Source organism: Eleutherodactylus coqui, chromosome 13 (assembly GCF_035609145.1).
Source record: "Eleutherodactylus coqui strain aEleCoq1 chromosome 13, aEleCoq1.hap1, whole genome shotgun sequence".
NCBI classification, from domain to species: domain Eukaryota; kingdom Metazoa; phylum Chordata; class Amphibia; order Anura; family Eleutherodactylidae; genus Eleutherodactylus; species Eleutherodactylus coqui.
The window spans coordinates 102,182,023-102,194,882 of NC_089849.1; the positions used below are offsets into that span (position 1 = coordinate 102,182,023).

Below are 12,860 nucleotides of genomic sequence, written 5' to 3' on the forward strand. Positions count from 1 at the left end.
CACTTACCTGGGGAGGAAATGACATCAGGAAGCACTATGGATAGAAAGCAAGCAGACAGAGGCAGTGTGAAGGTGTGGTGAAGGTTTTCCCAGTAAGACAATGTCCCACTGGAAAAACCTTGGGTTGGGTTGTGGTATTGACATGGATATTATTGTGTAACATACCACGTACCTAAACATTGTACAGACCACGCCAGCGGTATTACTTAGTGGCAATGACCTCTTTCACAGGATAATATGTCTTCCCACACTGCAAAAAATGTTGGGAAATGGCTTAAGGAATGTGACAAAGCATTTATAAGAGTTTTCCAGGAATTAGGGTATTTTTTCTATTGATGACCTCTTGTCAGGATAATGAAGAAAAGGGACTGGAGGAAGATTGCTGCCTTTGAACCTTGGTGCTGAAGGAAACTCCTACGAATTCCTTGGACCGCCAAGATCATGAAAAGTTATAATTAGGGGGAAAATTACAAAACAGAAATTCTCATACTTTGGCCACATAATGCGAGCTAATTGTGTAAAAACATCAATAATGCTTGGAGTGATCAGCGGCAAGAGAAGATCTGGCTTGATATTGATATCCGAATGGAGGTTCCAGCACAGATGTGAAGGCAGCCTTACAGCATCCATCACCCATGTTCACACCTGGACATTGTAATTTTAAAAACTGTAAAATAATTTCTTTGAAAGTCCGGGGACAAGAATCCTCCTGGTGGCTCTCGGGCTGCGCACCAGATGATGTGATTACCGCTGCTGTCCTGCATGGGAAGATTCTTTGTTGTAAACAATTATGCAACAATGTTTAAAAACTTTCTTGGAAAGTTTAGTTTTTTCTGTTTAGACTTTTTTTTTCCAAGCTACAAACAAACAAGCTGCTGCAGCAGGAAGCAACAATGTAATTATTTACAGCAACAAATTAACCGCGGCCAAAGAGAAAACCGAAGGGTCCTGCATTAATAGAACTTCCCAGCGTTCCCTGCTCTATGTGTAACCCTCACTGACAGATCCCGACAGCTGCGGGCCAGCCCAGCCCCTTCTCCGATCTCAGCTGTAGCCACAAAGACACGAGAGCTGAGGAGGCGACAAGACAAACTCACAAAAAAAAAACCCAGAAGAGACCTTCGTAGACTCCACCATGTTGGAACTGAAAGCCCTGAAGATCCGAATCACCTTCAGCATCATCCTTATTGGGGTGTCCCTGATGTTGGCCGCTGTGATGAGCGACCATTGGGCCGTCATGAGCCCCAAAGTGGACAGTTATGATGAACCATGTGAGATGGCGCACTTCGGCTTGTGGCGATTGTGTACCAAGAAGATATTCATGGAAGGGAATGACGTGATCAGCAAACCGTGCGGCCCCCTTAGCCTTCCTGGAGGTAAGTGATGGGACCAGTAATGGGGCAATGATGAGAGGTGGACGCAGGGACATAAAATTAGGGTTATTGGATGTCATAAGCACTGAACATTGACCGTCATGTCCCTCGTAGAATCCGTGAGATATCACACAAAAGTAGCTCTTGCCACATGGTAATATGATGAATAACAGCTGCAGCGCATAACATGGCTTCCCAATGTTTCCATGGCAACGCCTGATTGTTTCAAAGTCTAACTGAGAGGTATATAATGAGAGCGACACTTCCATAGACGACTACCCAATGTGTATTGGGGATGCCAAGCCCACTGAGACATTCAATTGGGGGTGCGGTTAGATCCACTATGTTTCATTTTCACTGCTGATCCAATCCGGAGATAAGCGGCGCGAAAAGTATTTGCATAAAAATACAGTTTTCAGTAAATAAAGCCTCAGCCCTGTATAATGACAGATACTACAACTTCCGGGGGAAAAACAGGGGCAAAACTATAATCAGGTACAAATGTGATAAAGGAGGCTAAAGAACAAATTGCACCAAAATACTGGTGGAAATAAAGTGATTAATCATCCCCTTCCTCTTTCAACTATTCACCATCTTCAGGATTTCTGCTTATTCTCAGCAGAGGGGAACATTCTTCTACACGTTCAGCACAGCTGAAGGTTTGCTACAATTGTATCCAGTCTCAGAAGTTCTGCGCTACACAAAGCTGCAGCAACTTCCTTTTGTGTCCTGATAGTTTGCTATAAGGCCCCTTGTCCACGATCCGCCGTGGCAGCTGCCGCCCGGGAGCAGGAGCCAGCAGATGGATCTCCACTGTCAGCCTATCTGCTGTATGCTGCGAATTGCCGGCCGGGATCGGAGAATCGCAATGATTCTCTGCTTGTGGACACGGGAACGGCGCTTTCCATAGCAACGCAGTGAAAAGCTTCAGACGGCGTGATTCACCGGCGATTTCACGCCTGTGGACAGGGGGCTTAACGGTTTCTTCACGCGGACAGATTAGCGCTCACAATAAACAGAGAATAGAAGCCACTGATTTCATCTGGTTCACTCATATATCTTCTTCAAGGCAATTTAGAATAGAAAATTAGAACCTTGTGTATTTCCTGTGTATTTGTGCACCATAGAAATCTAGAGGGGTGCGCAAATGCACACGCAATGCACAGGGCGATGTGGGGAAAAGAACACATCTGGACCTCATTAAAAGGCTTTAAATCAGGTTGGCAGGCGCGTAACTATAGAGGATGCAGGGGATGCGGTTGCACCCGGGCCCAGGAGCCTTAGGGGGCCCATAAGGCCTCTTTTCTTCATATAGGGAACCCAGTAGTATGAATAAAGCATTACAGTTGGGGCCCTGTTACAGGTTTTGCATCGGGGACCAGAAGCCTAAAGTTATGCTTCTGGGGTGTGGGTGTATTCTGCGAACATATGAACAGGCCCTGTGTCCGCAAAATAAGATATTATAATGTGCAGACACGTGCGCAAATCAACCTCGTTCACAGCACAAATACGTTGCGCTGAAGCGTGCACATTTGCATACACGCTCGCGTGAAGGAGCCCTAATACAGTTTCGAAATTGTTGATCCCATTTAGAAATTTAATAAAAATTAATTAGTTTGGGGAAAAAATAAACAATTGCTTAATTCACAGCGCAACGCCAAAATATTTTTAACTCCACCTGAAAGTCACCCTGATTAATCAGGAACAGCATAGGTGGTACAGGCAACACCAAACCTCATAAGGGTCTCCCATAACCAAAGCATGTGCATCGCCTTTTCTGCAGGTGTCGCCGTTTTCTCGCAATAAAAGCTGAGAATGTCAATGTTACCAACCTGAATTTTTTTCTTTTTACGGCTCATGTTTCATACATTTTCTTAGGCTGCTTTCACATCTGAGCTGAAACCTCCATCGCAAATCTAATACAAAATACCGTAACAAACAGCGCTGCACACGCCGAGCAGCTGAGCAGATACCGTACAGACCCCATTATAGTCAATGGGGTCCGTTCAGCATAGTTCGGTTCTATTCAGCCAGGTGAATCCCCTTTCGTGCTCTCATTATGGAGCAGAAAACAGGAACCCCCAATACAAATGTGAAACCACCCTAATTGGGTAAACAGTATCTAGACACCTTCTATATCAGTGCTGATAAAATGATCGCACTAGAGTCCTGGATACAACTGTAACAAACCCTCAGCTGTGTGAGCATGGGTAGGTTAAGATGGATTTCCAACCATCTCTATATGAAGAATAATGTTTCCAGTCATTGACAACAAGCAGAGATCTTGAGAATTCTGAAGAATGGAAACATAAAGTCTATTGGAAAGCTGAAGAAACTGTTAGGGAGAATTACAGAATATGCCGTCCTAGAATTCCGCGCCAAAGTCCACACGTCTTACTGCGGATTTTGATGCAGAATTGCCATTAGCAGTCGGCCATTTTCAATTCCAAATCAAAATCCGTCCGTCAGCAGTGCAGATTTTGGAGCAGAATATTCCGCAGAACGGCTTATTCCGCTTCTCTGTTGCTACTCTGTTACAGAATATTCCATCCTGTGTGGAAGGTCCCTTGTTCTAAGATGATGGAGCTATATCTACAAGGTTGGACTTGCCTTCCATGGAGGATGGGGGGCGATAACGTCAGAGTTTAGCTGACGTATGACTGGACACAGCTGATACTGCTTTCATTAACCTACGCTCGGCGGCGTCACACAGCTAGTAATATATGCAGCTTCCATCATGTGACTTCCACAACAGGAATTTCACAGTATAAGTCTTCACATAGTTTCTCAATCTTTGCCAACAACACAAAAACAAATTGGGAGCGTCTCCTGGAACGTGATTCCATCCCAGCTGCTGAGACGTCTCATTATTCATGTCCACAGGCCAGAAAGATGCCAACCCCACCTCCGCTGGTCAGAGGTACAAGTGCCCAGTGATCCAAGGGCAATTGCAAAACTCTACCAGCATCTGTGATGAACCACTACTGACAACTGGGGACTTATTCCTATAAGTCTTCAGTTATCAGTAGCGGTTCACGCCTCCAAACCAGAAGACAAACTGCAAAGGGGGACATGCAGTTCTTATACGTTTAAGAAAACAGAAGGCTTTTCCTTTTATTTGCGCAAAATAGCGAGAAACTTAAACTGGGAACAAAAACTTTTGTTGGGTTCATGTCCAAGGATGCTCCATAGCTTAGATTAGTGGATGTGCCCGTGTGACTAAGCCCTTATTCTCAGTATATTCTCTTATTCTGTATATATGGACACTACACAGTACCACTTCTCTTGTCCTGTATGCTGGTGTAATTCTCAGTATATTCTCTTATTCTGTGTATATGGACACTACACAGTACCACATCTCTTGTCCTGTATGCTGGTGTAATTCTCAGTATATTCTCTTATTCTGTATATATGGACACTACACAGTACCACTTCTCTTATCCTTTATGCTGGGTGTAATTCTCAGTATATTCTCTTATTCTGTATGTATGGATACTACACAGTAACACTTCTTTTCTCCTGTATGCTGTTGTAATTCTCAGTATATTTCCTTGTCCTGTATATATGGACACTACATAGTACCACTTCTCTTGTCCTGTATGCTGGGTGTAATTCTCAGTATATTCCCTTATCCTGTATATATGGACACTACACTACCACTTCTCTTGTCCCATATGCTGGTGTTATTCTCAGTATGTTCCCTTATTCTCTATATATATGGACACCACACAGTACCACTTCTCTTGTCCTGTATGCTGGTGTAATTCTCAGTATATTCCCTTATTCTATATATATGTACACTACACAGTACCACTTCTCTTATCCTTTATGCTGGGTGTAATTCTCAGTATATTCTCTTATTCTGTATGTATGGATACTACACAGTAACACTTCTCTTCTCCTGTATGCTGTTGTAATTCTCAGTATATTTCCTTGTCCTGTATATATGGACACTACATAGTACCACTTCTTTTGTCCTGTATGCTGGGTGTAATTCTCAGTATATTCCCTTATCCTGTATATATGGACACTACACAGTGCCACTTCTCTTGTCCCATGTGCTGGTGTTATTCTCAGTATATTCCCTTATTCTGTATATATATGGACACTACACAGTACCACTTCTCTTGTCCTGTATGCTGGTGTAATTCTCAGTATATTCCCCTATTCTGTTGATATGGACACTACACAAGACCACTTCTCTTGTCCTGTATGCTGGTGTAATTCTCAGTATATTCCCTTATTCTGTATACATGGATAATACACAGTACCACTTCTTGTGTCCTGTATACTCGGTGTAATTCTTACTATATTCCCTTATTCTGTATATACAGACACTAAACAGTCGCAACTCTCTTGTCCTGTATGCGGTGTGTAATTCTCAGTATATTCTCTTATCCTGTATATATGGACACTACACAGCACCACTTCTCTTGTCCTGTATGCTGGTGTAATTCCAAGTATATTCTCTTATTCAGTATATATGGACACTACACAGTACCACTTCTCTTGTCCTGTATGCTGGGGGTAATTCTCAGTATATTCCCTTATTCTGTCTATATGGACACTACACAGTACCACTTCTCTTGTCCTGTATGCTGGTGTAATTCTCAGTATATTCCCTTATCCTGTATACATGGACACTACACAGTACCACTTCTCTTGTCCTGTATGCTGGTGTAATTCTCAGTATATTCCCTATTCTGTATATACGGACACTACACAGTACTACTTCTCTTGTCCTGTATGCTGGGTGTAATTCCCAATATATTCCCTTATCCTGTATATATGGACACTACACAGTACCACTTCTCTTGTCCTGTATGCTGGTGTAATTCTCAGTATATTCCCTTATTCTCTATATATGGACACTACATAGTACCACTTCTCTTATAATGTATGCTGGGTGTAATTCTCAGTATATTCTCCTGTTCTGTACATATGGACAATACAGAATACCACTTCTTTTGCCCTGTATGTTGGGTGTAATTACAAGTATATTCTCTTATTCAGTATATATGAACACTACACAGTACCACTTCTCTTGTCCTGTATGTTGGGTGTAATTCGCAGTATATTCGCTTACTCTGTATATATGGACACTACACAGCACCACTTCTCTTGCCCTGTATGCTGGTGTTATTCTCAGTATATTGTATAATTCTGTATATATATGGACACTACACAGTACAACTTCTCTTATAATGTAAGCTGGGTGTAATTCTCAGTATATTCTCCTGTTCTGTACATATGGACAATACAGAATACCACTTCTCTTGTCCTGTATGCTGGGTGTAATTCCCAGTATATTCTCTTATTCAGTATATATGGACACTACACAGTACCACTACTCTTATAATGTATGTTGGGTGTAATTCTCAGTATATTCACTTATTCTGTATATATGGATAATACACAGTACCACTTCTTGTGTCCTGTATCCTCGGTGTAATTCTTAGTATATACTCTTATTCTGTATATACAGAAACTACACTGTCGCACTTCTCTTAACCTGTATGCAAAGTGTAATTCTCAGTATATTCTCTAATCCTGTATATATGGACACTACACAGCACCACTTCTCTTGTCCTGTATCCTGGTGTAATTCTCAGTATATTCCCTTATCCTGTATATGTGGACACTACACAGTACCACTTCTCTTGTCCTGTATGCTGGGTGTAATTCGCAGTATATTCCCTTATTCTGTATATATGGACACTACACAGTACCACTTCTCTTATAATGTATGCTGGGTGTAATTCTCAGTATATTCTCCTGTTCTGTACATATGAACAATACAGAATACCACTTCTCTTGTCCTGTTTGTTGGGTGTAATTCCCAGTATATTCCCTTATTCTGTATATATGGACACTACACAGCACCACTTCTCTTGTCCTGTATACTGGTATAATTCCCAGTATATTCCCTTATCCTGTATATGTGGACACTACACAGTACCACTTCTCTTGTCCTGTATGCTGGTGTAATTCTCACTATATTCCCTTATTCTGTATATATGGACTCTACACAGTACCACTTCCCTTGTCCTGTATGCTGGTGTAATTCTCAGTATATTCCCTTATTCTGTATATACGGACACTACACAGTACCACTTCTCTTGTCCTGTATGCTGGGTGTAATTCGCAGTATATTCCCTTATTCTGTATATATGGACACTACACAGTACCACTTCTCTTATAATGTATGCTGGGTGTAATTCTCAGTATATTCTCCTGTTCTGTATATATGGACAATACAGAATACCACTTCTCGTGTTCTGTATACTCGGTGTAATTCTTAGTATATACTTTTATTCTGTATATACAGACACTACACAGTCGCACTTCTCTTGTCCTGTGTGCGAGGTGTAATTCTCAGTATATTCTCTTATCCTGTATATATGGGCACTACACATTACCACTTCTCTTGTCTTGTATGCTGGGTGTAATTCTCAGTATATTTCCTTGTCCTGTATATATGGACACTACACAGTACCACTTCTCTTGTCCTGTATGCTGTTGTAATTCTCAGTATATTCCCCTATTCTGTATATATGGACACTACACAGTACCACTTCTCTTGAGCTGTATGCTGGGTGTAATTCTCAGTATATTCTCTTATTCTGTATGTATGGATACTACACAGTAACACTTCTCTTCTCCTGTATGCTGTTGTAATTCTCAGTATATTTCCTTGTCCTGTATATATGGACACTACATAGTACCACTTCTCTTGTCCTGTATGCTGGGTGTAATTCTCAGTATATTCCCTTATCCTGTATATATGGACACTACACTACCACTTCTCTTGTCCCATATGCTGGTGTTATTCTCAGTATGTTCCCTTATTCTCTATATATATATGGACACTACACAGTACCACTTCTCTTGTCCTGTATGCTGGTGTAATTCTCAGTATATTCCCTTATTCTATATATATGTACACTACACAGTACCACTTCTCTTATCCTTTATGCTGGGTGTAATTCTCAGTATATTCTCTTATTCTGTATGTATGGATACTACACAGTAACACTTCTCTTCTCCTGTATGCTGTTGTAATTCTCAGTATATTTCCTTGTCCTGTATATATGGACACTACATAGTACCACTTCTTTTGTCCTGTATGCTGGGTGTAATTCTCAGTATATTCCCTTATCCTGTATATATGGACACTACACAGTGCCACTTCTCTTGTCCCATGTGCTGGTGTTATTCTCAGTATATTCCCTTATTCTGTATATATATGGACACTACACAGTACCACTTCTCTTGTCCTGTATGCTGGTGTAATTCTCAGTATATTCCCCTATTCTGTTGATATGGACACTACACAAGACCACTTCTCTTGTCCTGTATGCTGGTGTAATTCTCAGTATATTCCCTTATTCTGTATACATGGATAATACACAGTACCACTTCTTGTGTCCTGTATACTCGGTGTAATTCTTACTATATTCCCTTATTCTGTATATACAGACACTAAACAGTCGCACCTCTCTTGTCCTGTATGCGGTGTGTAATTCTCAGTATATTCTCTTATCCTGTATATATGGACACTACACAGCACCACTTCTCTTGTCCTGTATGCTGGTGTAATTCCAAGTATATTCTCTTATTCAGTATATATGGACACTACACAGTACCACTTCTCTTGTCCTGTATGCTGGGGGTAATTCTCAGTATATTCCCTTATTCTGTCTATATGGACACTACACAGTACCACTTCTCTTGTCCTGTATGCTGGTGTAATTCTCAGTATATTCCCTATTCTGTATATACGGACACTACACAGTACTACTTCTCTTGTCCTGTATGCTGGGTGTAATTCCCAATATATTCCCTTATCCTGTATATATGGACACTACACAGTACCACTTCTCTTGTCCTGTATGCTGGTGTAATTCTCAGTATATTCCCTTATTCTCTATATATGGACACTACATAGTACCACTTCTCTTATAATGTATGCTGGGTGTAATTCTCAGTATATTCTCCTGTTCTGTACATATGGACAATACAGAATACCACTTCTTTTGCCCTGTATGTTGGGTGTAATTACAAGTATATTCTCTTATTCAGTATATATGAACACTACACAGTACCACTTCTCTTGTCCTGTATGTTGGGTGTAATTCGCAGTATATTCGCTTACTCTGTATATATGGACACTACACAGCACCACTTCTCTTGCCCTGTATGCTGGTGTTATTCTCAGTATATTGTATAATTCTGTATATATATGGACACTACACAGTACAACTTCTCTTATAATGTAAGCTGGGTGTAATTCTCAGTATATTCTCCTGTTCTGTACATATGGACAATACAGAATACCACTTCTCTTGTCCTGTATGCTGGGTGTAATTCCCAGTATATTCTCTTATTCAGTATATATGGACACTACACAGTACCACTACTCCTATAATGTATGTTGGGTGTAATTCTCAGTATATTCACTTATTCTGTATATATGGATAATACACAGTACCACTTTTTGTGTCCTGTATACTCGGTGTAATTCTTAGTATATACTCTTATTCTGTATATACAGAAACTACACTGTCGCACTTCTCTTAACCTGTATGCAAAGTGTAATTCTCAGTATATTCTCTAATCCTGTATATATGGACACTACACAGCACCACTTCTCTTGTCCTGTATACTGGTGTAATTCTCAGTATATTCCCTTATCCTGTATATGTGGACACTACACAGTACCACTTCTCTTGTCCTGTATGCTGGGTGTAATTCGCAGTATATTCCCTTATTCTGTATATATGGACACTACACAGTACCACTTCTCTTATAATGTATGCTGGGTGTAATTCTCAGTATATTCTCCTGTTCTGTACATATGAACAATACAGAATACCACTTCTCTTGTCCTGTTTGTTGGGTGTAATTCCCAGTATATTCCCTTATTCTGTATATATGGACACTACACAGCACCACTTCTCTTGTCCTGTATACTGGTGTAATTCCCAGTATATTCCCTTATCCTGTATATGTGGACACTACACAGTACCACTTCTCTTGTCCTGTATGCTGGGTGTAATTCGCAGTATATTCCCTTATTCTGTATATATGGACACTACACAGTACCACTTCTCTTATAATGTATGCTGGGTGTAATTCTCAGTATATTCTCCTGTTCTGTATATATGGACAATACAGAATACCACTTCTCGTGTTCTGTATACTCGGTGTAATTCTTAGTATATACTTTTATTCTGTATATACAGACACTACACAGTCGCACTTCTCTTGTCCTGTGTGCGAGGTGTAATTCTCAGTATATTCTCTTATCCTGTATATATGGGCACTACACATTACCACTTCTCTTGTCTTGTATGCTGGGTGTAATTCTCAGTATATTTCCTTGTCCTGTATATATGGACACTACACAGTACCACTTCTCTTGTCCTGTATGCTGTTGTAATTCTCAGTATATTCCCCTATTCTGTATATATGGACACTACACAGTACCACTTCTCTTATTCTGTATGCTGGGTGTAATTCTCAGTATATTCTCTTATTCTGTATATATGGACACTACACCGTACCACTTCTCTTTTCCTGTATGCTGGTGTAATTCTCAGTTTATTCTCTTATTCTGTATGTATGGATACTACACAGTACCACTTCTCTTGCCCTGTATGTGGGTTGTAATTCTCAGTATATTCCCTTATCCTTTATATATGGACACTACATAGTACCACTTCTCTTGTACTGTATGCTGGGTGTAATTCTGAGTATATCCCCTTATTCTGTATATATAGACACTACACAGCACCACTTCTCTTGCCCTGAATGCTGGTGTTATTCTCAGTATATTCCCTTATTCTGCATATATATGGACACTACACAGTACCACTTCCCTTGTCCTATATGCTGGTGTGATTCTCTGTATATACTCTTATTCTGTATACATGGACACTACACAGTACCACTTCTCTTGTCCTGTATGCTGGTGTAATTCTCAGTATATTCCCTTATTCTTTATATATGGACACTACACAGTACCACTGCTCTTATAATGTATGTTGGGTGTAATTCTCAATATATTCGCTTATTCTGTATATATGGATAATACACAGTACCACTTCTTGTGTCCTGTATACTCGGTGTAATTCTTAGTATATATTCTTATTCTGTATATACAGACACTACACAGTCGCACTTCTCTTCTCCTGTATGCGCTGTGTAATTCCCAGTATATTCTCTTATTCAGTATATATGGACACTACACAGTACCACTACTCTTATAATGTTTGTGGGGTGTAATTCTCAGTATATTCCCTTATTCTGTATATATGGACACTACACAGTACCACATCTCTTGTCCTGTATGCTGGGTGTAATTCTCAGTATATTCTCTTATTCTGTATATATGGACACTACACAGTACCACTTCTCTTGTCCTGTATGCTGGTGTAATTCTCAGTATATTCTCTTATTCTGTATGTATGGATACTACACACTACCACTTCTCTTGTCCCGTATGCTGGGTGTAATTCTCAGTATATTCTCTTATTCTGTATAGATGGACACTACACAGTAACACTTCTCTTGTCCTGTATGCTGGGTGTAATTCTCAGTATATTCTCTTATTCTGTATATATGGACACTACACAGTACCACTTCTATTGTCCCGTATGCTGGTGTAATTCTCAGTATATTCTCTTATTCTGTATAGATGGACACTACACAGTAACACTTCTCTTGTCCTGTATACTGGTGTAATTCTCAGTATATTCCCTTATCCTGTATATATAGACACTACATAGTACCACTTCTCTTGTACTGTATGCTGGGTGTAATTCTCAGTATATTCCCTTATTCTGTATATATGGACACTACACAGCACCACTTCTCTTGTCCTGTAAGCTGGTGTAATTCTCAGTATATTCGCTTATTCTGTATATATGGATAATACACAGTACCACTTCTCGTGTTCTGTATACTCGGTGTAATTCTTAGTATATACTTTTATTCTGTATATACAGACACTACACAGTCGCACTTCTCTTGTCCTGTATGCGAGGTGTAATTCTCAGTATATTCTCTTATGCTGTATATATGGACACTACACATTACCACTTCTCTTGTCCTGTATGTGGGGTGTAATTCTTAGTATATTCCCTTATTCTGCATATATGTACACTACACAGTACCACTTCTCCTGTCCTGTATGCTGGTGTAATTCTCAGTATATTCCCCTATTCTGTATATATGGACACTACACAGTACCACTTCTCTTATCCTGTTTGCTGGGTGTAATTCTCAGTATATTCTCTTATTCTGTATATATGGACACTACACAGTACCACCTCTCTTATAATGTATGTTGGCTGTAAATCTCAGTATATTCCCTTATTCTGTATATATGGACACTACACAGTACCACTTCTCTTGTCCTGTATGCTGTTGTAATTCTCAGTATATTCCCCTATCCTGTATATATGGACACTACACAGTACCACT

At 40.1% G+C, this 12,860-nt stretch overlaps 1 protein-coding gene across 2 annotated transcripts in view; it reads left to right on the forward strand.

Moving 5' to 3' along the window:
- The first annotated feature begins 1,022 nt into the window (after nucleotides 1–1,022).
- CACNG1 (calcium voltage-gated channel auxiliary subunit gamma 1) overlaps nucleotides 1,023–12,860 on the forward strand; it is an 88,400-nt gene continuing 76,562 nt past the window's right edge. For both annotated transcript variants that reach the window (XR_010787601.1, XM_066588236.1), the window contains exon 1: nucleotides 1,023–1,376. Coding sequence is in view for 1 of the 2 variants with exons in the window: in XM_066588236.1 (XP_066444333.1) it covers nucleotides 1,136–1,376 (241 nt within the window). In the remaining variant the exon portion in view is untranslated. The remainder of the gene's footprint in view (nucleotides 1,377–12,860) is intronic.